This window comes from Numenius arquata, chromosome 5 (assembly GCF_964106895.1).
Source record: "Numenius arquata chromosome 5, bNumArq3.hap1.1, whole genome shotgun sequence".
Classification (NCBI taxonomy): Eukaryota; Metazoa; Chordata; class Aves; order Charadriiformes; family Scolopacidae; genus Numenius; species Numenius arquata.
The window spans coordinates 55,301,022-55,327,669 of NC_133580.1; the positions used below are offsets into that span (position 1 = coordinate 55,301,022).

A 26,648-nucleotide genomic window follows, 5' to 3' on the forward strand; every position below is an offset into this window, starting at 1 on the left:
TAGTCTTAAATGTACTGGTATGAACTGTAATGTTACATTACCTAACAAACTCAAAATAGAACAAATTTTTATGGTAATTTAGATACTTTTGATTCAGAGAACCTCTTCGGTAATACCACTGAAAGTTTTGTTTCTTATTTTTTTTTTCTTCTTAGCATTGCATCATGAGCTTATGTAGTAGCAGTTACAGTGAACTGGGTTTACAATTAATTGTTGACCTCCTTACGCTGAAGAATAGCTCGTACTGGCTAGTAAGGACGGAACTTCTGGAAACACTTGCAGAAGTAGATTTTCGGTAAGCGTTTATATTTTTCCATGGGTGTTGGAGCTGCGGTGCAAAGATACTATGTATAGGAAACTGAAACCAAAATGGAGCGGTTTCTTGTGAAACATTAATGAGTTTTGTAAAACTGCTTCAGACCAATCATTCATATAAAGAATGTATGAATTCCTTTCTCAAGTTACAATTGACTTTGCTGCCAAGCCCAATCCTAGTGACATTGTATATGTGGTTCTAGTGTGGTGGTCTTTTTTATCAAGTCTTCTGTAAATCAGATTTAGATCAGAGAGAGACCATATAATTTGGAAACTAACTTGGATTTTATGTCCAGTTGTGTGTGTTTTTTAAAGAAAAAGTCCCTGACTTGTTCTCCGTTATTTTCAGCTCTCTTCTATTGCTCAGTTTGTGTTACACTGAAATGAATATGACTTTGCTTCCTCTTTTTGCATTCACTCGTTCTCTACAGGTTCTAAGCTGAAAGACCAAAGGTTTTTATATGAAAATTCTTCAAGTTAATCTTTAGTTATACAAAATTTGAGTATAAAAAAATTATACTCTGAGTGGTGATACTTGGAGTGTGTTACCATCTTTTCAAAACAGTCTGATTTTTACATGCATGGAAAAAAAATACAATTACAATCACAATGTGTAAATAATATTTTTTAACTAAAGAAAAGTAATTCTTCAGTTACGCTAGCTAGATAGTAGTTTAGCAAATAGGTTACCTATTCTAAAGGTAGCCACAAAAGTGTGTTTACTTCTTGTATTTTCCCTGCAGTGGTGTTTTTAAAAAAATAAACAAACAAAAAGAACCCTCAGAGCACTGAAGGAAGAAATAACCTTTAATGGTAACTAATGTACTGTAAATTCTATTTTACTATAGGCTAGTGAGCTTCTTGGAAGGAAGAACTTACAGCTTGCACAGAGGTGTTCATCATTATACTGGTGTAAGTAAATTACTCAATCAGTATATTGTGTTTCTGCACTAAGGTACCAGTGCAATTTCAGCACTTTATGTTTAAATCCTATCAACACTGATAATTGTTGTAAGTATGTTTTGTATAAGTAGGCTCATGTTCTGAGACATGTTACAGTTGGAAAGATACTTCAGAGATTCAAATGTCTCTGGGTTCTCTGGGGGCTGTGTGTAGTTTTTGTTGTGGGTTGGTTTTTTTTAACTTTAAAAAAATTTTGGCGTGTATTTAAATGGTGTATTTGGCAATGTTAAGGTAAAGATTGTCTTACAGACTTGTATGACAGATGAAATCTCACTTGTTAACTATCTTTTAACAATCTAGTCAAATGATGAAAATGTTCAGTGAACTTTACTGTGCTAACTTGTTTTCTAGCTACTGAAACTTCAGGAGAGAGTGCTTAATGATGTTGTAATATGCCTGCTTGGAGATGAAGATCCAAGAGTGAGACATGTAGCTGCAGCTTCATTAGTAAGGTATATATTGTTTTTTCATTTTCTAAAGAAGAAAAGGAGCTTAGAAAGATATTAACATGTTACTATGTACCTATAATTAAAATAATCCCTTAGTGGGTTTTTTGTATTTTTGTTTAATTGAGGGATGGGAGACAAATGCAGCTTTATGGTACCTGCGTGCGTCATTCTGAATCATTAAGCAATTTTTATTAGCATTACATTCTGAGGGTCACTTTGAGTTTCAACTTTCTCAAGTTAGTTTTCTGCATGCTGAAGTGATTTCTTCAGTATCCTGACAGTAGTTGATGGACTTAAAATGGTGCAGTTCTATCAAGTTGTCCTAACTCCCAGACATTGTACTTTCCACATGGGTGTAAGTAGTGTATCTTAAAACTTTCATGCTCACTGGTTGTAGTAAAGTAGCTAATCTTGTTTAAAAAGCAGCTGTTTGCTGTAACCTACTACAGTTAAAATTGCTGTCCCGATAAATGCACCAAACAGTAAGGATTAGTCAGTAGTTTGTTTATTAGAATTCAAGGATTTATGCTTTATGTTTAAAGATGTTGGGAGCATCTAATACTGAATTCCTGGAACATTTTACTGTCAGAGGAGTCTCTTTCCTAGTTTTTCAGACTATTAATTACTGTCAGTTCCTAATAACAAGTAAAGGACAAAGAACCCTTAAAAATTCTGCTACTTAAAAGCGTTTGTATTGTGCAAACAGCTGAGCAGAGAAATCATTAACTGCTGCATCACAGTTAGTATTTGTTGCTTTTATTCAGGGACTTGATTTTGAAATAGAGTTACTTTGTTAACTGAGGGGTAAGAAGTTGGAGTTTTTCCAGTGTCTTCGTGTTGATTTAGTGGCAGCATGTGTGTTATGGTTGGAAAAGACTTCACTGCCCAAGAAATCTGCTGCAATCCCTTTAAACATCCAGTATGGGCAGTCGTTGGAAGTACTGTCAGTGAACTTATAAAGAAAAATGTGTACCGCAGTTTTTCACTGTTGTTTAAGTTGAAAATATTGTTGGTCAAGAAGACTGGATCTTACTGTACTTTTAAGTTCTGTTGCATAGGAATCAGATGGTGAAAAATTGTCCTTTTCAGGTAGAAATTAGTTTTCAGTTGATGCAGATACCCATGGGGAAGTATCTGGGGAGACAGGGAACACTGAGAGAGAAATATCTCCAGCATAGTGGTCATCGTAGTGTGTATAGGTAGGTATCTCTATAAAAGAGTTGATGTTTTTTAAACTACCATGGGTCTAGAGCAGTTCCTTTTGTCCTGATTTGAGCTCCTTGATTATAATAAAAGCAGTTGTATAAAGACAAATACAGCTTAACAATATGAGTTTTACTTTGCATTATTTACAATTTGGTATGTCTAATTAGCGTATGCAGCTTTCTGAATTGTATTTTAAATGTATTTTAAATGCACTTTAAATTGTGTATTAAATATTTCTTGAGTAATACTTCTCCTTTTTGATAATTGTCATTAAGGCTTGTTCCGAAGCTATTTTATAACTGTGATCAAGGACAGGCTGATCCAGTTGTGGCAGTAGCAAGAGACCAAAGCAGTGTCTACCTGAAACTACTAATGCATGAAACACAGCCTCCATCTCACTTTGCAGTGAGCACTATCACCAGGTATGTTATGTGACTTCAAAAGGAACGTGGACCCAAATTTCAATTCATGATGCCTAGAATCATATTTAAATCCTGCAAATCCATGTGTGTATGAATTCTTTTTCTGATCTGTAGGAACATCTGTGGTAGTTCTAGGCTCTGCAGAAACAGACTCGTGTTTAAAAAACAAACTGGTGTGTGAATTACTAGTGACGTGCTCACATGTTGGTTGTTAGGGGGTCATTGTTCTGTGATAAAGTTTGTCTTCTCTTCATCGTGAGGTCACCCTGTTTGTCCATTAAATTGCACAAGTGTATGCAGCTTTGCAATCTAGTCATGTGTATACATTATTGTTGATCAGGATTTATAACTCGTCACATCGTGTGAATGATTGTGGTTACAGAAGCCTGTACTGACTCCTTATTTTGATAGTGTGATGTTGTTGCTGTATTTTTGCTGCCAGCTATACTTCCCTAAACTCTTCTGTTTAGATATCTTGTCTTATAGGCGTTATGAGTTGTATATATATTTATGGGGGCTCTTCGCTTCTGTCAGTTTGTCATACAAATTTTTAATTAATATACGTTTTCATACATAATCTTGATTGTGGCACTTGAGATTTATATACTGTAATATGGAAACTATAGAACTTTGTGGACATTGTGTATTTTGAAGTACAAAATAGTTAATTTTCTACAGCAATAATCCAAAGCTTGTGAACTTGCAAAAATGTTAGATGGATTTGAGCAAAAGCAAAGACTCAATGTTAAATTGGTGGTGATTTCTAAAGCACTTAGTTCAAGTATTGAGAGTTGATCTTCTGTTTGCTAACAAAGACATTTTATTTATAAACTAAATTGCTTTTGCTAGTACAAAAACATTAAAATATAATAAGGTGTTATTTAGAGTGTTCTCCCAATTTTATATTTTATAAGCACCCTATAAAATATGTAATAGTACCTTAAGCCATAGTCATTTTGAGGTGTTTCTTTTTTTAAGTACATGTTTTAGCGGTATAAATATTTTTATTTCAGAACATATAGAGGTTACAATATGCTGCAAAGTCCAACTGATGTCACTATGGAAAACAATCTCTCAAGGGTTATTGCAGCAATTTCTCATGCATTGACAATATCCACTACAAGAGCACTTACGGTGAGTTTCCTTATTACTATAGTGGCTGACTTTTCTTTTTTGACTAGCTTTTTAATTGTATCCTAGCTATATTGGCATCTACAGCTTTGCTACTGTGGCAGTGGCAATAGTAATATATTTCATTCTAAGTCTTAAGATACTTTGTTGTTGTTGTTGCTAACTCTTCCAGTGATGAAACTGATTCAGGTGTTGACTTTTTCAGTTTGGCTGCTGTGAAGCTTTGTGCCTTCTCTCCACAACATTTCCAGTCTGCACCTGGAGCATGGGGTGGCACTGTGGGTATGTTCCCTCATCTGTTATTCAAGCTTCTGAAAGTCATGTTTGTGAAACAGAAGTACAATTATTTAGGTATCAGAAGTCCTGGTTTAGATATATGCTGTTAAGCTTATTTTGGCACGTACTCATCAGTGACACAATGACATAGCCTTTGCCCTTACCTCTGTTTCCTTCTTCACAAATTTTTGTCCCATGTTCGTACTAATTTGGATTGTAATTTTATTTTGGATTGTAATTTTATTGTAATTGGATTGTAATTTTATTTTTGTGATACATGTTTATGTACATGTTATTTTTGTGATACATGTTTATGATACATGTTATTTTTGTGATATATGATACAAATGTGTCATTCTGGGTAATAGGAATATAATAATATGGTTAATAACATGAGAATTTTGCCAAAATTTTCTGTCTTAAGTATTATAGTTATGATTAAAAAGCTATGGGAATTGCTGCATTCGAACTCTGTACAACTCAACATGAATTAATTCATGGGTTTCTAAGTCTTATGTAAAGTAAACAACACTTGCATATGAAATATTTTTTTTCAAAAATACTATAACTACCTCTGTAGCTTTGTCAAAATAATAACTATACTTAGTGTAAATTTTATTTTCTGAAATGGCTATAGTTGTATTAGACCAGAGTGACTACACCAGAAGATTGGGTTTTTTTAATTAAAAAATATCCTGAAAGAATCCCTTTATTTAGAGGTTGCATAAAGTCTTTACCTGAAAGAAAGCTAGTGCAGGTCTTACAGCTTTGAAATGATGTGTGTAATTCGCACAGTATTCTGACAAATGTCTTTTGGTAATCTCTGCCTTCTCATTTTGAAACTTGAGCTGTGTGGGAAAATTTGATTTTAAAATTATTGTAAAGGGAAATATGGAATGAAGCAGCAAATTACAATCTTGGATAGAGTCCACGCATAAATCTAGATAATTTGATGGATTACAATTGTTTAATTAAATTCTTGTGATTTTAAAACAATATCTTATTGTTTTACATTGATTACATTGCAATACTACAGCTTATGTCTCCCATCCTTACCTTGCCTATACGCTCAAGACTTTTAACTGGAGATAGTTCAGGACCATACTGGTTATCAATTAAATGCAGAATTCTTCAGTTTATCAGTAGATGTCACTAGCAGCTTTGATATTTGCTATTTAAAAAACAAAAGTAACAGCTCTTCAAGAATACAAAGTATTGTCAGGTCTTTGCTGCAAATGTTTAAAGTCCTACTTGAGTGTTAAATGTGTATTTCTGTAGCACTGATGTTTTTAGACTAGCAGTCTACTTAACTGTTAGGTTTCTTAAGATTTTAACCTTACTGCAAGCGAGGAAAAAAAGTCATGACATTCCAAAATTAAACTTTCAGTGTTTCCCAGCCAAGTCCTTCAGATGAAGCTCAGAAGGGCTGCACCATTGGAATGGCCGGGATGGTCCTGTCTCTTCTTTCATCAGCGTGGTTCCCACTGGACCTCTCTGCACATCAGGATGCTTTGATTTTGACTGGAAACTTGCTTGCAGGTAGGGCAGAGCAATTGTCCTGTTATTTTTACCATTAGTATCAGAAGGCTTTTATCTCACCCTGTTCTGATGGCACGCAACAAAATACTTGCAAGATTGAGCAGAAGAAATAAAGCAGGAACTTCTTGCACTCAGGAGGTTTTAAAAGATACTGCTTCCAAGTTGCAAATTTCCTTTAGTTGCCAGAGAGAATGTGCAGTATGCTTAGTACAGGCTGGGTACAAAGAATTAACATTGATGCTGGGTTTGAAAACATAGGCTCACTTTTCCCTATTTGAATTTCTGCTCATGTAGAAATGATACGCTTCTAAAAATTTCTGATACTTAATTCCAAGTTTTTATCTTCTTTTTCTTTAAATAATGGGATTCCTATGTCAGCAAGTGCTCCCAAGTGCTTAAAGAATCCCTGGAGCGCCGAAGAAGATTCAAACCAAGGTGCTGCAAAGCAGGAGGAGCCCTGGCCAGCTCTAGCAGATCGAACTCTTGTTACTTTAGTAGAACAACTCTTTTCCCATCTGCTGAAGGTCATTAATATTTGTGCACATGTAATGGATGATGTTGCTCCTGGCCCAGCAGTAAAGGTATGTATTAGAAATAAATAAATAAAATTGTGTGACTTAAATACTGTTGTCATACAGACCTCTTCAAGGCATTTCAGAGTCCATACAGGTAACTATCTTATGCGTTGATAATATGACTACTATGTGTAGGAATGCAAGTAACATGAAAAAAACGTGTGTTATTCTTCCAACAACAGCTTTTTGTTTAGTTCTGCAGTGTTTGTAATATTACCTTAAATTTTGAACTTTTTATTCCTGGTGACTTCACTTGGAATTTCAGTGAGGAGTGACTATGGTTCATGGAGTATTTGATTGCGTGTTCTGGCAAACATCTGTTTACTTTTGAGTTGGTTGGCTGGCTGTAATACGCTGAGCTCCTTTTGGGGCTTAAAATAACTCTTCTATCTTTTGAATATCCTGCAAAATATTTTGACTTCTAAACAGCTCCTATGAGGTACTTTTGGGTGTGGGGTTTTGTTTTGAGGCAGCTACATTTTGAGACTGATTTAGTGACTGTAAGGTGATGTTATTAGAATTACTGATTTCTTCATATTTTAGAATTTTGAAAATATTTTTTGACGCTCTTTGTCTGGAATCAAAAGAAATTTTAGTCATTGAGCTCTAATTCCATCTCATTGGCTGATGCTGAAGTTGAGAAGGGAAGTAGGGGATATATTAAGCTTCTTCCTTTTCATTCAGGAAATTCATGTCCTGAACTTGAGAGCTGAGACAATTTAACTGACAGTCAAATAAAGGAGAGTTTAAACAAAAGATGAATATGCTTGTATTTGTGTAGGAGAAAAGCTACTTGTGCATACAAATCAATAAAGCTTCTTTTCATTCCAGGCAGCGTTACCTTCTCTCACAAACCCACCTTCCCTTAGTCCAATTCGGAGGAAGGGGAAAGAGAGGGAGTCTGTCGAACAGGCATCTGTGCCCATGAGCCCTAAAAAGGGTGGTGAAACGAGTCCAGGTAAGTACACTTTACTCCTCTTAACCATACTCAGGTGGGAGGATTATGGCGTAGAGAGAAGAAATAAAACTGAGTAACTTGTTTTCTGAAGTTTTAGTTTAAACAGCTGGCAGACCTACTGTCAGAAGTTCCTTTCAGTGCTACGTTGCAGAAAAGGCAGCTGCGGGTGGGGGCTTCTTTACTTTTTTTTTTAATGAAAATTAACTGTACTTTTCAGAGGCAGGGTGCTTCTGAATCCTTTTCCTCACTGTTTTTCTGAATCTGCTTAGCTATTGACTAAAATTAAGAAGTAATTTTTGCATGTATTTTAATTAAAAGAAGCTTGAAAGTTGCTCTGCAACTTTTTGCAGGAGTAGCTTACATTGCTCTTGGAAACAAGATTATGAATCTTGAAAACTTTCTTTTTCTTAGTAATGAGTGAAGGAAACGGGTGTTAATTCTGTTTCATAAATTGTACTTGCACTTCAATAATAAACCCTTTGGGTTAATTTCTCTTATCTCAGAGGGCTAGTTTCTTGGTATGCTAGTTCATTTTCTAGTTGGACAGCTTGTGTTTTTGCGGTTTAAAATACGCACGCAGATTGAAAAATTCATGCTGTCTAATAATTTAGATATGGTAAATTATGTTGAGTATACGTAACATCAGCACCCTAGAAAAAATGTGTTGTTCTAATCTATGATATATTTTTAAGCTACTAGGCAAACTGATGCTTCTGGGCCTGTTCCAACAAGTAAATCATCTTCAGTGGGAAGCTTTTATCATCTTCCATCATACCTGAAGTTATATGATGTCTTGAAAGCAACCCATGCTAATTATAAGGTACTGCATGATATTGTTTGGTTGAATTAGAACATGGTTGGGTAACCACTTTGTGTTTCTTTTAAACATGGCTCTGCTTGTATCAAGACTCGCTTGTTTGCCTGTGTAAACAGTTTATCCACAAAAAAAAAGTCACTACCACCACCAATAAAAGCAAAAAACAACCAACCAAAAAACCCTGATAGGCATTGTCACCCTATTGCTTGTCACTAATGTTCGTATCAAATGACCCTTCGCTGGCTTGGCAATTCTGAATGGATCCCAATGTCTGTTCTCTCTGCAGTTTATTCCAGGATGGGTAAGCTTTTTCCTCATTACTTCAGGTAATAGAAGATGCATTCCCTAGGGACTTGGTGGTCTGATTTGTACACTTCAGTAGGTGAATTCTTATTACACCTACTGTGTTTCTGAGAAATGTTATCCCTTCTCCATTACTTGCGAACCTCCTAGGCCTCCCTGGATGCTTTTTAGTCAAAATTAAGTCGTACCTTTCCAACAATTCATAAGGGAGTCTAAGCTGTCAGGGGTACTGATTGAACCATGCTGAAATTTTAGGCAAGAAAAAAAGAAATTTTTGTGTCAGTGCCCACTTCTTTCTGTAATCTTTATCTCCTTGTCAAGTAATTGTTAAGAAAAAGTGTGTCTACTTTTTGGAACCAGGTTACTTTGGATCTCCAGAACAGTAATGAAAAGTTTGGATGTTTCTTACGGTCTGCCTTAGATGTTCTGTCTCAAATATTGGAATTCGCTACTCTTCAAGACATTGGAAAGGTATAAGATTTGTGTGTTTTTTCTTTTGTGGTAAAGTTATTTAATATCTGTGGTCCTTACTGGAAAAAGCGCATATAATTGATTTTAGAATTGGTACTCTTGAGAGAGACAGTAGTCCTAGAAGCATTGTGCTACCACAATTGGGTAAAGTGCCAAAGCAGATTTTCTGGGTTAAATTGCTGCTATTGAAAACAGGAGTAATTTTTATTTTTTGCTGTTTAAATTACACGTGGAGATTTTTCTTTTTAGGAAGATGGTTTGCCTTCAGTCATTCTTAGTATACTAATATGTTTAAATATACTCATGTTAAATATACAAAATATGAAAAGGCATACTGCTCTCCTTCCTCTCCTGTGTCATCATATTTTTTCTCCTTAACTGTGGTGTTAGGCATTGTGGTATTTTTAGGACTAGGAGGCAGAACTTACATTTTTATTTCTTTATGTACTTCCACAATTTCCCTTAAATCAGTGTAGCTTTACTTAGTAAAAAAACTCTTTGTTATTGTCCGGTTTTCATAGTAATGCTTTATGTAATGGAGATAATTGCAATTAGGTGCACTTGTTTTTCTGCTTTTTCTAGTGTGTAGAAGAAATTTTGGGATACCTAAAATCATGTTTCAACAGAGAACCAACTATGGCAACAGTCTGTGTACAGCAGGTAAGGAGGTAATTTTTTTGTGTGTTAATCTTGATGTCCTGTAGTTATCAGTTGGATACTAAGACTGGCCATTCTTGTGAGGGAACTGTGCCCAGGTGGAGCAAAGAGCGTGTTTTTTGTTTAATTTTCATTACTTGTTGTGAAACTGGATACCATCTGAATAATACAGTTTTTTCTTAAAGTGCTTCCAATTCAAAGAACTATTCAGCTAATGATCAGAAAAGGAGTTTGTTTCCTGCCTTCCCAAAAGTGTTCTATAGCCAGTTAACTACATGAAAACCTGGAAAGCAAAGAATTGCTTTACTGATGGATTTCTTGCAGGCTTCCAGTTAAACTTTTGGGTTCAAGTCATCAAAGTTTAATTTTGGTGGAAGGCAAGCTTTAGTAGACTATTTGGAGTTGTCACATGGAAATAGCTTCAGTTGCAAAAACAATCATATCTTATTGGATGAGGTGTAGATTGTTTCTTTTCTCTGTTTTCTTGTATTTGACTATGTGATCCCTGGTGTGCACTTTGACCTTTCCTCTTAAATCCTTTGGGAGGATGAGTTCTCAAGTATTTTTTTTCTGAAATCTTAACTTTTTTTTTCCTTCCAATTTTTTTTTTCTCTAGTTACTGAAAACATTGTTTGGGACAAATCTGGCTTCTCAGTATGATGGCTTGTCTTCAAACCCCAGCAAAGCTCAAGGCAAAGCTCAACGCTTAGGTTCTTCCAATTTGAGACCTGGTCTCTATCATTATTGCTTCATGGCACCATACACACACTTTACACAAGCCCTTGCTGATGCTAGTCTAAGGAATATGGTCCAGGCTGAACAGGAACATGATGCTTCAGGGTAACTTTCTTCCCTTATGATATAATGTTAACTTGAATTAGAATCTCTTTTTATTGTTTTTCATAAATGCAAGTATCATAGGAAAGCTAAGTAACTTGAAATTAGTGTGTTGTGTATTATTTATTTCTTACAGACTTAAGCAGAGTAATTTGTCTTGGTAGTGAGATCCTGAATGCAACACTGTATTAATTATCACTAATGTGTTTTCCAAATTAAAGCTAAATCATTACAACAGGTGTCACTTAAGTTTTTTTAAAAGCGTAATAGTTTAAAATGCTTGTTTTCAAAACTATTTCATTAATTTGCTAATTGTAGCAAGTAGTCAGTAGTCTTAAAGGAAAGGCAGAAGAATGACTAAGCAAAGACCAGAAACTCTTTCTTTACTAGATGTTTGCTATCCAGAAATCAATGTGATCTGATCAAAGTGTACTGTAGGTTGTCTCTGTTCTACTAAGATTCTTGAAGCAGTCAAGTAGATAAAGAAAAGTTGACGTTGGTACAACAATATGCATCTAAGGAGAGTGTGTTTGTCCCTCCATTTTCTTTTTTTTAATGTGTATGGGTTTTTTTGGTTTTTTTATGACAGATGGTTTGATGTGCTGCAAAAGGTTTCTACCCAGCTGAAAACTAGCATTACCAGTGCAGCAAAACATCGTGCTGATAAGGTACTTGTATCTATGTACTCCTGAAAGAGCTGTGCCTTAGATTTAAATTATTTTTTTTCCTCCTTTTGAAACCTAATTTGGTTTTGAATCAGAGACCTGTTCAGATATTAGATTACTTTAAAATCTCTCTATTACAGAATGCTATTCACAATCACATTCGTTTATTTGAACCCCTTGTCATAAAAGCATTGAAACAATATACTACAACAACATCGGTACAGCTTCAGAGACAAGTTTTAGACTTGCTTGCTCAACTGGTTCAGCTACGAGTTAACTACTGTCTTCTGGATTCAGATCAGGTTGGTACCTCACCATTTTTGCAAATTTTTAATATAGTAATATCACCAATAGGCGTCATATTTACGGCAAAAATACTTACAGCAATCCATTCATTGTACTATAGGTGAAAATAAAGACTTGGAAGGTGAGACACAATTGCCCCCCAGCCACAAAGAGCTTCAAATTTCTAGTTTTCTATTGCATATAAATTACTTCCTAAGCTCTGCAACAAATATTTAAGAAGTGGTCATCAGATTGACTTTAGGAGTAAGACGATGTGGATAATACAGTGTTGTTAAGTAAAACTTCATTTACAAATAGAAATACCTTCTTTCTGTATTGAGAGCATGGACTTCCGTATGACTGATAGTGAGCATCGTGCTTAACAACCATTGTTTGATTTTAATGGTAAGGGGAAGCTAGTGGCAAATACAGTAGTCTGTGTCATTGTCCTTATAAGCAGTAAATTTGTAACATAAACTTTAAGTGTTTCCTTTACTACAGTATTTTTGGGTTTATAAACTAGTATGAGTTGCAATACATAACTTTCCTGTAAGTTTGTACACAGAGAAATCTTTTCAGTGCATGAATATTTTGGATTTTATCTTGGTATAGAGCTAGATTTTTGGTTGATTATTAACTTCTTAGCTGTAATGGCTCAAATAGTGTGTTACGTGAGTGAGAGAGATAAAAATATATAGGCTCTAGGTAAAACATGGCATAAGTTCATGCAAACCGTAATAAACTCTAACAACATTCTCAAGATCTGTAACTGTAGAGGGGACGCTTCATAACATAGTAGAAGGAACTATACATAAAAATGATTTTCAGTGTCGGTCTTTTCTTTCTCTCCTTTCAAAGCACACCCCTTTATAACTGTCAAAATTATTTCAAATGGAAATTAATGTCTCTATCTCTTGTATGCTTTATTCTCTCTTCAGGTGTTTATTGGATTTGTGCTAAAGCAGTTTGAATACATTGAAGTAGGACAGTTCAGGTATGAAATTAGTGAAGATCCTTTGAATTGTGTGGGTTTACAACTGTCTTGTTCTGAAGCGTGTACTGATTAGTTTTGCTGGTTATTTCTGCTGTATGAAAAAGGGAGAGTTACCTTCTGGGCCATGTGCTTGTTTATTCTCAGGCTCCAGTGGTATCCCTTTTAGATGATTTAGGTTCCGTGTAGCTGAAGAAATTGGCAAGTAGCATGGAAAAAAAATATCTTAAGCTGTGTTGTGCTGTTTCTGCATTTGGTATTGTAAAGCCATTCTTTTAGGACACACACCACCACCCCCAACTGCGCTCTCAGGAATCAGCATTTCATTGCTAGGATTCAGTTGCTGAAGTGAGAGCTATTTCTTCCTATTGTGGATTTGGTGTGAATCTTTTTTTCATTCTGATAACCTGGTACATTTTGTGTAGTACCTAATAGATCATAAGCAATGCAGTAGAAATTTTGTTGTCAGCTTTTTCTGTTTTTCTCTCACACTTGAGTTTGTATGAAGAGATAGGTGGGTTTTTTGCTCTGTTACTCTCCTACAGAAATACTCCAATGTGTGTCATGTGCATTTGGTAGTATGCTGTAATATTAGGAACTATGTAGTGGTCCAAGCTTGAAAGAAATTCCTTGGAAAAAAAGGCATAGTAAAGAACAGGGCACAAAAATTACAGAAATACTGTATGAAAGCAGAACAACACATTCTTAAAAAAAATCTTACTGTAAAAAGATTCACTTTGAACAGAATTGTACAATTCAAACTTGACACTTCTGGGTTTTTTTTGTCTTCAGGGAGTCTGAGGCAATTATTCCAAACATCTTTTTTTTCCTGGTGTTGCTGTCTTATGAGCGATATCATTCCAAACAGATAATCGGAATTCCTAAGATCATTCAGCTCTGTGATGGTATCATGGCCAGTGGGAGGAAAGCTGTTACACATGGTAATTATAAAAAAAAAAAAAGCACTGGTATTAGTAATAGTTCAGCAATAAAAACAGTATTGAATACTAAGCTATAGAAAACTGTAATCATACTGATTGTGCCAGAAGACACTAGCTTTTAAATTTTTAGTACATGAAATAAGTCTCAATTCCTTCGGGAAGTTTATTGCACCCTACTAACACTGCTACCCCATGTTTTGCGCCATACATAATAGCAATACAGCTTTTATTTGAAATTTTATTAGGTAGTAAGTTCACGACAAAGCAGTACTTTAAAGGCTTTGATTTTAATTTTCAGTCCCCTTACTTTTCCTTCCACTTTCAGTCTTTTAAGTAGAAGCATCTCTGTCATACTTTCCAGTGATTCTGCTGAGAAATACTTTATAAAAATACCTATTTTAGTTCTATGAGAATGGGCAAATATGTCCATAATAGAAATTTTCTACTAGAATTAAAACAATAGACATCGTTATACATGGCAAGTTTGGTGGTTTGGAGGGATTTTTGAGTGGGGTGTGTGTGGGTGTGTGTTTTTTGTTTTTTTTTTTTTTTAGGGATGAGTAAAACCTTTGTTAAACTAAAGCACAGTTTACTCTCAGTAGCTGAACTGTTAAAACAAGAAAACACTGCTCGAGTGACTTGTCTCATGCTAAAACAAACAAATCTCATTTCAGCAATACCAGCTTTGCAACCTATTGTTCATGATCTCTTTGTGTTAAGAGGAACAAACAAAGCTGATGCTGGAAAAGAGTTGGAAACGCAAAAGGAGGTGGTAGTGTCAATGCTGCTGAGACTTATTCAGTACCATCAGGTAAGAGAGGACAGCAAAGTGTTCCTGTTTATGATCTATAAAAGGGTAACACTGCTTTGACTGCTAAAAATGGTTTGGGCAGCATTAATGAAATTCTGTGGGAAACTTGAATAGATGGACTCTGTGATCTTTCTTCACAGAAAGAGTATGCAAAGATTTTTGGGGATAGAGGAAAGCTGCTGCAATACAAATCAGTATTTTAAGTCAAGTAACATGTCTGTGGGATTTTATAGTCAAGCCTGGGTAACAAAGCTCTGAAAAGCTCCGGTTAAGATCGCGATCTTGGTTGCATTTCAGATTGAATATACAGAAGGTTAATAGAAGGCTTACAATAAAATGGGATTCAAGAAACTTAAAGAATGGGGGTAAAAGTGGAAGAGAGGGCAGGATTAAATGTAGCAAACGTGCTACATAGAGATGGTTTAGGTATTGCTGTACAACAGCAATATCTTCAATAACATTTTAAAATATGAATTATTTGAATAAGGTAATGAAACTGGTAGACAGTTGTTAGCATTTACTGCTTTGCCCCAGAACTCATGGATCTGGAAAACATGTTTCTCCCTTGTAACAGTATAAGAACGACCTTCTTCAATACACTTTGTTTAAAAGAGAACCATAAAAGTAATTTTAAGAGAAGTGACATAATTAACATGGGATCTTATTGCTTATTCAGGTGCTTAACAAACTTAATATGCTTTTACTTTCATCATGTGAAAATGCAATTGTAGTGTATGCTAATGTAAGCAATGTATTTTCTGAGAAGAGTTGGAGGAAAAGACAGTACATCTTGTCAAAATAATTTGCTAGAACTGCATGTTCAGATTGGGGTAATTTTGTGTATCCACATTTTCTTTTGAATTTGTAGTTTTATAATCATAAAATGACTAATATAACTATATGAAATGACACTCTGTAGACACATGATGTGAAATAGTGAATAACTTTGTGTTACATAAGGTACTGCAATTGCTGTCACATCCCCTCCTGACACACTTAACCTATTAAAGACCACCCATGCACTGCTCTTCCCACACCATCCCATTTGTAGTTCTTATTCTGTCCCCTTGTGCTGGTGCAGTACACATAAGCTAACCCCTGGGCAGTTCTCCTGTTCCCTGGCTGTGGCTGTGATGTTCTGCAGTGGTGTCCCTGTAATTTTAGAGGCTCCGAGAGCTGCAGCCTCTAACTTTTTTCTGTTACAACTGTAGCTACTATCCCTGTTGCTCCAGAGTTCAAGTCATGCAGCCCAGCATTGCTCCTCTCTTCTCATGAGAAAGCTTTTTGGGAAGAAAGTCACCTGGTGGTCTCTTTTTTTTTTTCTTTTCTTTTTTTTTTAAATTGGCTGCATTTCTGAATCTGAACTACTTGAATTTTTTTACTAGTGTTCCATCTAACTAGTTTTCTGAACGAGATTCTTCTGTTCCACTTCCCAATCCATATCCTAATATTCCTGCTTGCTGTGTCTTTGGCCTGTTCTATCCTTGAAAGTGTGGTCTCTATAACCCTCAAACTGATTGCACGTTCAGCTACTAGAGTGATCCTTGCTGTTGGTGTGCTTTGTTACATGATCACCTGTACGCTTTTATATGAAAGCAACGTATCTCAGGTGAATGAGCTCCCTAAAAATGTCTATTCCGTTTCCTTGACAGAATTTAAACTTTATTTAGGTAAAGAAAGAGTAAGCACATGGGAAATTGCTCTTCATTCTTCCCCTTTTTGTTGAGTGTGTGATGCAGCATTTAGATTTACTATCCCGTTTCCAGTTGTTTGAGTAATCATTTGGCAAATGCTGTTTAGCAAGGACCCAGAAAGCATTTTTTTCTAGTTTATAAAAGTAACTGGAAAATTCTTAAAATAGTCATAACTAAGAACAAACTTCTAATGTGAAAATGGGGGTTTAAAAATATAGTATGATTTCTCATGTGAGTTTTCTTTTCTATTTGCTTTTTGGCAGATGGATGAAACAGTAAATATTTTTCCCACTACAGTATTACTTAAATGTTTTCTGTTAGTGTGGGTGTTTACTTCCATTTTTTTGGACTTTTCCGCAGGTGCTAGAAATGTTCATCTTAGTATTGCAACAGTGTCATAAAGAAAATGAAGACAAGTGGAAAAGATTGTCCCGGCAAATAGCTGACATCATTCTCCCAATGCTTGCAAAACAACAGGTTGTTACGTGATTTTTTTTTTAATCTATACCCATCTAATATAATTGTTATAGTGTATGTATGTATCAGTAATGGCTTTGGGTATTGTGATATATTTTTTTTCTTAAATACGAAGACAGATTTTCTTAGAAGTGTGGTTGCCACATCCAGAAAAACAATTACTGCAGGGTAAACTAAGTGTTTGAAGTGTGAAGGTCATATTTAAATGCATGACATACTTGCAGTATCTTTGAGGCTGTTTCCAGATGAAGCTTATTCTACTTCTCTTACAACATTATTATATCAGAGCACTTATTAAATGGTGGTGAAGATTCTCCCGTATTTATAGAATATCAATATTATTTTTTTTATAACTGCAGTGAGTCTAGTTGCAGGGCTTTTTAATGAGGAGAATGGAAAAACATAGTCCAAAAGTGCATTAATAAATCACAGAATCATGTAATAGTTGAGGTTGAAACAGACCTCTAAGTATTGTCTCCCCTCAAAGCAGGGTCTACTGGAGCAGGTTGCTTAGGACCATGTCTAGTCAAATTTTGACTTCAAGGATGGAGCCTCTGTAAGCTCTCTGGGCAACCTCCTCCATATCTGAGCGTCCGCACAGGTGGAAAACAAATAAGTAAATAAGAACTGTATTTAAATGGTATTTCCTGTATTTCAACTTGTGCCTGTTGCCTTGCATCCTGGTACCTGGATACCACTGAAAAGATTCTGGCTCGCTCTTCTGTACTTATGTCATCTCCTCCTCTTGCTTCCCCTGGTCAGATACTTGAACACATTGATAACGATCCCCCTAGGCCTTTTCCAGGCTGAACAATCTCAGCTGCCCCTTGTATGACAGATGCTCCAAGCCTGTAACCATCTGCGTAGCTTTCTCCTGGGCTCCCTCCAGTGTCTGCATCTCTTTCACTGGACTGCACACTGGGGATGGGGAGTGGGCCCTTTGTATCTGGGAAGAAAAGATAACTCCTTTTAGGAGAAAGTTTTTTCAGTGCTGCTCCCTAAGCAACAGAGGACTTGTATTTGTTACAGAATTTCCTGGAATTAGAAACACTTACTTCAAGGATAAAAAAATAAAACTAGTGAAATTGTACCCTTAATGTCCTTTGCTCCATGATGGCAGATCCCAACTCCCATGAGGAGATCTCATGGCTGGGGAGGGTGGGCAGTTATTGTGGATCAGACAACAGGTTTTGAGAAAAGCTAATATGCTGGCAAATTGAAATTGCCATTGGTTTGTATGAATCTGCGTGTGCTCAACTGTCAAATTATTTAGGCAAGATAAGGTCATCCAGATTGAGTCCAGTCCTTTGCTTTTTGCAGTTGATTGTTTTATAATTTATCTAAAAAAACTGATCAAGTGAGGTGTTCTGCCTCTGTTGCTGCAGTGTAATACCATCATAGGAGATCACTTCTCTGATGATTAGGTTTTCTTTTTCTCCTAGTTACCTGCTTAAGTTTATTCATGACCAGCTTTGCTCTCTATACATACGCCTGGTAGGATGTCCAGAGAGGAGAAAAGTTTTTAGATTTTATGACATGTCAGTCTTTTGGTACCATTCTGAATATGGCATATTTCTGCTAATAAAATATATGTGGTGTGTATATTGAATTTCATATGGTAGATTTTTTGTCTGTGTTCTCAAAACTCCTGTATAGGAAGGCCTGCAAAGAAACTTTAATTTACCTTTCATAGCTTTTGGTTGCTCTAAATTTTGTACTGTAAAGGGCAGCTTTATTACACACAGGTTGTCATAGAAATGTTTAAATTTGGTAATTTTTTTTTTGGTAATCTGTAATTTTGTGTTGCAGTTACCTTTAGTGGATAGTTACAAATTAGTTTTGTGTTTTTCTTTTGCAGATGCATATAGACTCTCATGATGCTCTGGGAGTATTGAACACTTTGTTTGAAATTTTGGCTCCTTCATCCCTTCGCCCTGTGGACATGCTTTTAAGGAGTATGTTTGTTACTCCTAAGACAATGGTAAGCAGTTGTTTCCAGAGAAGAATCAATCTGATGCATTTTATGCAAAACAAAAGAGAATGTGTTTCTCTTTCTTAATTTGCAATGTGGTGTAAAGTACCTGCAGCAGATTTTGGGAAATAATCAGTTGGAACTAATATGACTTACCAACTGGGAGCTCTTTATGCAGGAATGTTCTGCTTATGGATCACTTGCCTTCATTTTGTATTTTGAGGATCAGGAATGTAGAGAAACATACTGTTATAATAAATTCTAGAATGCAATTTAAGAGGTAAATCACATTTTTCTTATGCAAGTATTTGTACTGGTTTTATAGTTGAGAGATTGTTTAACAGAGTGAATATAAGCTTGACAGTTGCCACAAGAACAGCATTTTGGAAGACCTGAACATAAAAGTTATTTCTACTTGCTCCATTCTCAAAAGGGTCTGATTTTATTCAACAGTTAATGAAAATGTTAATTTTTTTTTTTAATAGATTCCTCTGTTTGTTTAACTTCAAAGGTATTCAACACATCTTCTGCATTTTTGTGTTTGTGTTAGGCATCAGTGAGCACTGTTCAACTATGGATTTCTGGAATTTTGGCTATCCTTAGAGTTCTGATTTCACAGTCAACAGAAGACATTGTTCTATCCCGTATACAAGAGCTTTCCTTCTCACCGTATTTGATTTCATGTCAAGCAATTAACAGACTGAGACGTGGAGAAAATAACTTACCTGCACCAGAAGATCGCACTGAGCTTAAACAGGCTAAATATCTGCCTGAAGAGACGTTTTCTAGGTATGCTGTCTCTTGAATAACTTAAATCAAGATTTCTGAGAAATCACATATATATTGTGCAATATGTAGAAGTGTTATCTGATAGGAATAAAGTCTGTTAATAAGTTGATATGAGAGGAGTGTGTGTGGAGGAAGGAATGAGATGGACAGTAGAGGGAGGAGATGAGCAGTTTGTAGTAGGGACTTTGGACTGTTTTGGTACCTCTTCTTGAGCCAAGTGAAGGACCTAATGGAGCTGTTAAAATGGGTGAATCTTGGACTTAGTAAAATCAGGCTCAAAAACTTAATTGATTAACCCTTTCTTCCCTCCCTGTGTGGGGACTGAGAGACGAGCCATCTCCTTTGTAGAAGCCCAGGTTCTGTACTAGAATCTTGGCAGCAGATAGATTTCAATCTATTAAGTTGGTCCTGATCTTTATTTCCTATTTTATCTGGTTAGCTTCCCATGCTGATGCCCTCAGAGTGACAAACTTCAGGCAAAAGAAGCGTGGAGAGGTGGAGATGGTATTATGTTGACATAATGTTTGTCACTAAAGCGTAATGTTTTAATGTAGTGGGAAGCATTTGAAATAGCTCCTTGCTTAAGAAAATAACAAGTTTTTATTCAAGTATGGAAATTCAGATAGAAATAAAATGGTGTTTCTTATTACCGTCACAGTGAGCTGAATGATGGGTAGAGGGAAAAGGGGCTTCTGAACTCCCTTAGTGTGACCTTATGTCCAACAGGAAGTGAGTTGAGGAACGATAATGGACAGGAGCAAGGATGACTTTCCTCACATGCCCTTTTTTGGTGTTTCTTCTGATCTTTTGTCCCTGGCTAGAGGTTTGATATGGAACCTGTGTGGTAGAGTGTGGATGGATGAGGCTGTACACGGCTGAATTACTGTGACTTGCTGAGTTACCGTTTCTCACCTGAGCTGTGGTAGCTGTCATTGTGTATGTTTAGCTCCTTGCAAATTATTATAAAGACACTGTAGCATTTTGAATGTTTGCTGTGTCAGTGAGGTGGGCTGTGTATGCATGTTATCATGACTTTAGCTGATGAATACTATCAGATTTGTTTCAGGTCAGCCTGTTCTGTAACACTTAATTGAGCATCCTATTTAGGATGAATGCACAAGGACTTCATATTTTATTTTTCAAATTTTCTGAGTTTCATGGGCAAACCTCATCTTGTTCTGAGATGTTGCATTGATAGTTCTTCTGTTGATTGCATACGTGGTTTTTTCAAGGTTCTTATTACAACTGGTTGGCATTCTACTGGAAGATATTGTTACCAAACAGTTGAAAGTGGACATGAATGAGCAACAACATACTTTCTACTGCCAGGAGCTAGGCACGCTGCTTATGTGCTTAATACATATCTTCAAATCAGGTAATACGTTAAACAATGCCTTGTGTTGTAGCATACAGTGGCAAGGTGGTTTTTCAACAATTGTTGAATGCATTGAACTACTGAGAAGGAATATTGTAAGTGCTGAAGACATTCTATCCTACTTAGTATAGAGAATCTCATCAACTTTGTGCTTGTGCATGCTGGACACATTTTTTGTGGAACCAAAATGTAACAAAATGCGACTACTGACTTCTCATCTCTCCCTTTAACTGTCTGAAATTTCTCAGAACAAAAATGCAAAGCATTCCAAGTTTGGGGCTGTATTTCTTATGTTTTTTCTCAATTTGGAGTTTGGTATGTATGTCCAGGCTTAAAATACTGAGTTACAGATAGGTGTATTGCATGATTTCTACAAATTATTTTCATGTAATACTACAAAACAACTCTAAATAGTAGTAGTAGTAATGTAGTTACCTTATATAGTGTAGCAGAGTAGAAGGAAATTTTTCAGACACCTGGGCTGTATTTTCATGTCATAGCATTTTCTTTCAGGTTTAGGCTTAGGTTAGTTAGTCACTAGTTTAGGCACTAAGTAAGTACCTGATTTGTAATACTTTTCTTTTGTTCAATTAAAACCTTTATGAATTTTTTTCTTTTCAAGTTATATTCTAACTACAGGTGCAGCTTATAGCAATTTGCGTCTGGGAACATAGACTAAGATCTTCTGTCATTTTTAGCCACTGTTCATGGAGTCACGGAATTGTCAGAGTTGGAAGGGACCTCTAGAGATCATCTAGTCCAACTCCCCTGCTAAAGCAGGATTGACTAGAGCACATCTACTTGGATGTTTTGTCTTCTCACCCATTATAGTTTTTTCAAAATGTGAGCGTTGCTGACTCCTGTGTATTCAACTGTAGGAAGCTACCTGATTAGAAATGAACATTTTAAGTTTTCTACTTTGAAGTTAGTAGAAGTAAAATGCATACACAAAGAAAAAGATTAGCATGCAGTGGCTTTCATGATTGTAGAAAGTCACTAGATGGTGCAATTACCGCAAAAGCAGAAAGCTGGAATGCTAATAGCACTGCCTTGCTAGGTAGTGGGCCTGAGTTTTGAGACTCAGTTATTTTTCCCATTCTTTGCTATTTACATTGCATATTTATCGGTCATGGGGGCAGCTTAAACTGGTCTTCGTGGCTGTGGAATTTACAGCTTCGTTCTTCTGTATATCTGGCAAAGCAAGCAAGCAACACTACAGATCTCCTTCATTATTCTGATTAGCTTTTGGTTTCTAACTGGTTCTGAAGAAACCCTTTTTTCCCTGATCTTACCTTCTTCTAGAAATTCAAAAAGTCCTGTACCTTTAGACGACTTTAAGTTTGTCCATTTTCCTTGTTTTCCCACCCTTTGTTTTGGCATATGAATACAGAATCAACAAGGTGGAAAGCAAAATTCAGTTTTTGCGCTGAGTGTTCAGTATGCAGGGTTGTGACTTTTGTCCACTTAAACGTTTACATTTTGCACTTTAGAAATTGGATGGAAGGGTATCAGTTTAGTTTCAACTAAATGTATTTGGGAAGCCCTCATCTGAAGTAGGATACTTGTAAGCAATCTTCCTTAGCATATAGAATAGTAGTTACAGCATGGTTCTTAATTAGAACTTCTGTGGTTTACTTTACCAACAAAAAAAAACCAAGCCCAAACCCAAAAGCCTGGTCTATAATTAACAGTTTTAAATTTGGTCAGGGTTTTCATGTATCGGATTTTCTTTGTCATGCATCAAAAAGTTTAAGTTGAGAAGACAGACTAGAATTGTAATGAAACCTATCTAAGGCATTATTTATTGAGTCTGGGGGCTGGTCATTACTGGTTTACACCCAGCCCTTGGGCAAACTCCATGACTTGCCTTACATTTGTGAAACCGCTTAGGATATACCTTTCTTCCAAGAGTGGTAGTGGCTTATCAAACCAGATTTGTATTCTCAGGGTACCTGGAATAATTTTAAAATGTCAGAATTCAGACTGGAGCGTTGTTACTCCAACATGCTTTTATTCTTTTCAGGGATGTTTAGAAGAATCACAGCTGCAGCCACCAGACTTTTTACAGGAGATGGATCTGATGGTAGTTTCTATACGCTTGAAAGTTTGAGTGACCTTGTTCAATCCATGATTCCCACACATCCTTCTTTAGTTCTCCTCTGGTGTCAAATCTTGCTTCTTGTCAATTATACCAACTACAACTGGTGGTCAGAAGTGCATCAAACCCCAAAGTAAGATTTGTTTTTGATCCCTAGTAGTAGTAGTAGTGTGTCTCATAATTATATTTGCTAAAATTATATTTTAAAAATCTAGCTTTTTTTCTGCTAAGCCTGTCAGCCTGTTGAATAGTACTATTTGGATTCTGAAATATGTAGTTCTGTATTTACTATGTGTATACATATTGTCTGTTCTGATATCAGTATGTCCTTCAAACGAAGGAAATGTGTTCTGCTCTCAGGCATCACTTTCAATCTGACACTAAACTAAGTCCTCAAGAACATTGGTTTGGATTGAGAATAAAATACAGTATTAGGTCCTACCAGATATGCAGTAGCCCATGTTTTTCTTCTGAAGAACTAAACAGGTTATTTAAAAGTTCTTCAGACTGTCCAAGGAAGTAATAAGCTTGGAACGAAAAAAGTGATGCTACAATTATTAGAAAGTAAAGAGCACATGGAAAGCAAAGTGTCTACTTCAAAGCACTATAATGTTTGAATAAATTTTCTAGGAAAATAAATATTATGTAAGGACATTGGTAGGATATTCCAATTGAATTGATTGTTATTATTTCAGTAGCCATAGTAATAAAATAGTAACAAAGTACAATGTGCTTTCTGCAGGAGACACAGTCTTTCTACTACTAAATTGCTTAGCCCTCAGATATCTGGAGACAGTGATGAGTCGGATTCAGAATCTAAACGTGGCATGTGCAATCGAGAGATAGTGAGAAGAGGAGCACTCATTCTTTTTTGTGACTATGTTGTAAGTTTTGAATTATTAATTTTATAATTTTGAGTTATTATGCTGACAGTCTTTTATAACTGATGTGCATTAACCGAATCTGTCTGGTTTACAAGTAAAAAATGACGACTTGTGAAACTAGTCATTTTATTTTCAGGTGGTGCTTCTGGAAGCTTAGTATGACCTCATTTGTTGGTTTTTTTTTTTCTATTCTGATCTGAGAATTCTCTTTGCTTGTAAAGGATACCTGGTGGGCAATAGAATTATCTGCCGGATATCATATGCCTTACTTGTGAGGTGCTAGGAGCACACTAAGTAAGTAGTGTTAGACTTCCCAATATCAGTAGCACTGCACAGTGTCAAGGACAGAACAAATTTCTGTCTGTATACCTTAAGAGGAGAGGATTTACTTTAATGTTTAATTCCATTTTATTCTCTAATGAGAGCAGTTCCTGTGGCTTTGGCCTCTTCCTGCCTCAGTACTAGCATTTTAGTTCATTGGGAATTTTCGAGGTGAATCTTAGTGTAATATCTAGTATTGGTTTGCACTTTGGTTTGCATTGGAATGCAAATGGCATTCCTTTCAGATTCAAGTAAACCAAAAGCTATGTTTAAGAAGCACTTCAAGTACTAACGGACATTCAGTCACCAGATCCAGATCAGAATGCTCCAAAACATCTTTACTGGAGAGTGTCAGCCTCTAGCATCACTTTATTAGCTCTACAGATCTTTTCATGGTTCATTGCACTGTTTGTTGATATCACATAGCCTCCGTAGATTTAAAATTAATTATTGACAGATCTCTTTGGATTTCCTTTCCAGAAATTACTCATCTTGTGTTTAAGGCCAGTAATAGTAAGAAATCTTTAAAATTTCTTTTTAATTTCAGCCTAAATGAAAATCACATTTTACAAGACTCTGTGTGCATGTTTATTTCAAACAGCATTTAATTAAAAGCAGGATCTTTGAATCGACCTTCTCAGTTTACTTGTTTCTAACCTGGATTTTTAGTGTTTAAAAAAAATAGTTTACAAACTTATTATAAATCTCTTAATTTGCAACAAGATCAAAAGCATTTGGAAAATTTGTCATGTGAAAATGATGATGGTGATATTACAATAGACACACTTTATGCCATTATTTTAAAAGAGCTACCAAAATTATATATGAATATTATATATTTTATATATATTCATGTTGTGTCAGAAACTTTTTAGTAATTAAATGCTTAACATGGGTATTACTGGAATCAGATTTTGATTTTTTCCCCTTTAGTGTCAAAACCTACATGATTCAGAACACTTGACCTGGCTTATTGTGAATCATGTTCAAGATTTGATTAATCTGTCCCATGAGCCTCCAGTACAAGACTTTATTAGTGCTGTTCACAGGAATTCAGCAGCCAGTGGTCTCTTCATCCAGGCCATTCAGTCACGGTGTGAGAATCTTGCAGCTGTAAGTTTAGCTTTTTGCCTTTTTTTTCAAAAGAATAAAGTAACTTACATTTCAGCATAAGTTTAACTGATAAGTATGCAAATTCTGACATTTCTGGGTCATCTATCAAGTTACTAATTTTATTTTTAAAGTCAGTTCTTTAAAAATGCAAACAATGAACCTAATAATATATTTGCAACTTCAGTATCAGAAGTGTTCCAATCCATCAAATCTATGAATTCAAGTAGAGTTGGTTAAGCTGCTTTTATTCCTTCCTGGGTATTATCTCCACATAATAAATATCTGAAGTGTAAATTAAAGCTCTAACTTCTGCCTTTGATTTCAGTACCTTGGTAGCATAAATAACAGAACTACTAACTAAAGAGGCAGGAGTAAGAACCAGTCCATCCTCATAGGCCCTAACAACATGAAAATGATTTGCAAGCTCATGCTTCCCCCATTGATCTGCTCCACAAGTTATAGCCTCTTGGTGAGGGAAATACTGCTTTAGAAATTCAGTGTATTATTTCTGTTGATTATTTTAGCTCTCAAATTAAAAGCAGTGGGCGTTGTTTTATAGGGATGTAAAGTTGTATGCATCCCTTTACATCTTGGGAACTCAACTAGGTGAGAAATGTCATTTGCTGGGCTTCCTCTGGAGCTAGTGGGGGAAGATGCTACCGCAGCCTGTGTAATCTGGTAACATTTCCTGTCTCTTCTCCTTGTCTCTGTGCAAATCTAGTGCAACTGCAGTGAGTAAACCATTTTAAAGTTAGGTGAGATGAATCTGGGCTTTAATGTCTGAGAATTGGTAGAACGGACCAAATGTTTGAATGGAAGATGTAGCCATTCGGTGAAATGTTTGATGATTATCAGAACAGTCAGTAAAATTAAATAGCTGATGTTTATCGTCTGCTCTAAACCCAGATGGGTTCCACAAGTCCAACTAGTTTGTGTTTCTCCTTTTAGATTATTGGTGCTCATATTTAAAAAAAAAAAATAAAAAAATTTAAAAATTTCTTAGCGCCTCCTTTTAATCTTGATTAGCCATCGTTGTTTCTGTGATTAAACATGTGCTCAAAAAAAAATCCCTAGTGCTTATCTGGGTTTCTGTACTTTCTTTTGTCTTGACTATGCTCATGTTCCTACCTTCTACCAGCAAGAGTTCAAGCTTCTCTCTGTTTTTGAAGCTTTGTGTACAAATTCCACTTAAGTCCCTCTAGCTTTTTTCCCTAAAATTTTTGCTCTCCAATTCTTGCTTACTCTTTGTAAGAGTGAGCTTTTACAGGTAAACATCAAGCAACTTAGTGTTCTTATTAATTAAATAACCCATT

General features: G+C 35.8%; 1 protein-coding gene across 1 annotated transcript in view; it reads left to right on the plus strand.

Annotated features, from left to right (window-relative positions):
* Nucleotides 1-26,648, plus strand: part of HTT (huntingtin) — a 76,963-nt gene that overhangs the window by 26,683 nt on the left and 23,632 nt on the right. The window contains exons 19-43 of the mRNA XM_074148136.1: nucleotides 156-295; nucleotides 1,164-1,227; nucleotides 1,630-1,730; nucleotides 3,209-3,355; nucleotides 4,369-4,489; nucleotides 4,692-4,768; nucleotides 6,150-6,301; nucleotides 6,680-6,882; nucleotides 7,708-7,834; nucleotides 8,527-8,654; nucleotides 9,315-9,425; nucleotides 10,008-10,085; nucleotides 10,699-10,922; nucleotides 11,509-11,587; nucleotides 11,725-11,886; nucleotides 12,808-12,863; nucleotides 13,653-13,801; nucleotides 14,476-14,612; nucleotides 16,667-16,783; nucleotides 18,642-18,764; nucleotides 19,306-19,544; nucleotides 20,777-20,919; nucleotides 22,943-23,150; nucleotides 23,760-23,901; nucleotides 25,156-25,335. Coding sequence (XP_074004237.1) covers nucleotides 156-295; nucleotides 1,164-1,227; nucleotides 1,630-1,730; nucleotides 3,209-3,355; nucleotides 4,369-4,489; nucleotides 4,692-4,768; nucleotides 6,150-6,301; nucleotides 6,680-6,882; nucleotides 7,708-7,834; nucleotides 8,527-8,654; nucleotides 9,315-9,425; nucleotides 10,008-10,085; nucleotides 10,699-10,922; nucleotides 11,509-11,587; nucleotides 11,725-11,886; nucleotides 12,808-12,863; nucleotides 13,653-13,801; nucleotides 14,476-14,612; nucleotides 16,667-16,783; nucleotides 18,642-18,764; nucleotides 19,306-19,544; nucleotides 20,777-20,919; nucleotides 22,943-23,150; nucleotides 23,760-23,901; nucleotides 25,156-25,335 — 3,408 coding nt within the window. The remainder of the gene's footprint in view (nucleotides 1-155; nucleotides 296-1,163; nucleotides 1,228-1,629; nucleotides 1,731-3,208; nucleotides 3,356-4,368; nucleotides 4,490-4,691; nucleotides 4,769-6,149; nucleotides 6,302-6,679; nucleotides 6,883-7,707; nucleotides 7,835-8,526; nucleotides 8,655-9,314; nucleotides 9,426-10,007; nucleotides 10,086-10,698; nucleotides 10,923-11,508; nucleotides 11,588-11,724; nucleotides 11,887-12,807; nucleotides 12,864-13,652; nucleotides 13,802-14,475; nucleotides 14,613-16,666; nucleotides 16,784-18,641; nucleotides 18,765-19,305; nucleotides 19,545-20,776; nucleotides 20,920-22,942; nucleotides 23,151-23,759; nucleotides 23,902-25,155; nucleotides 25,336-26,648) is intronic.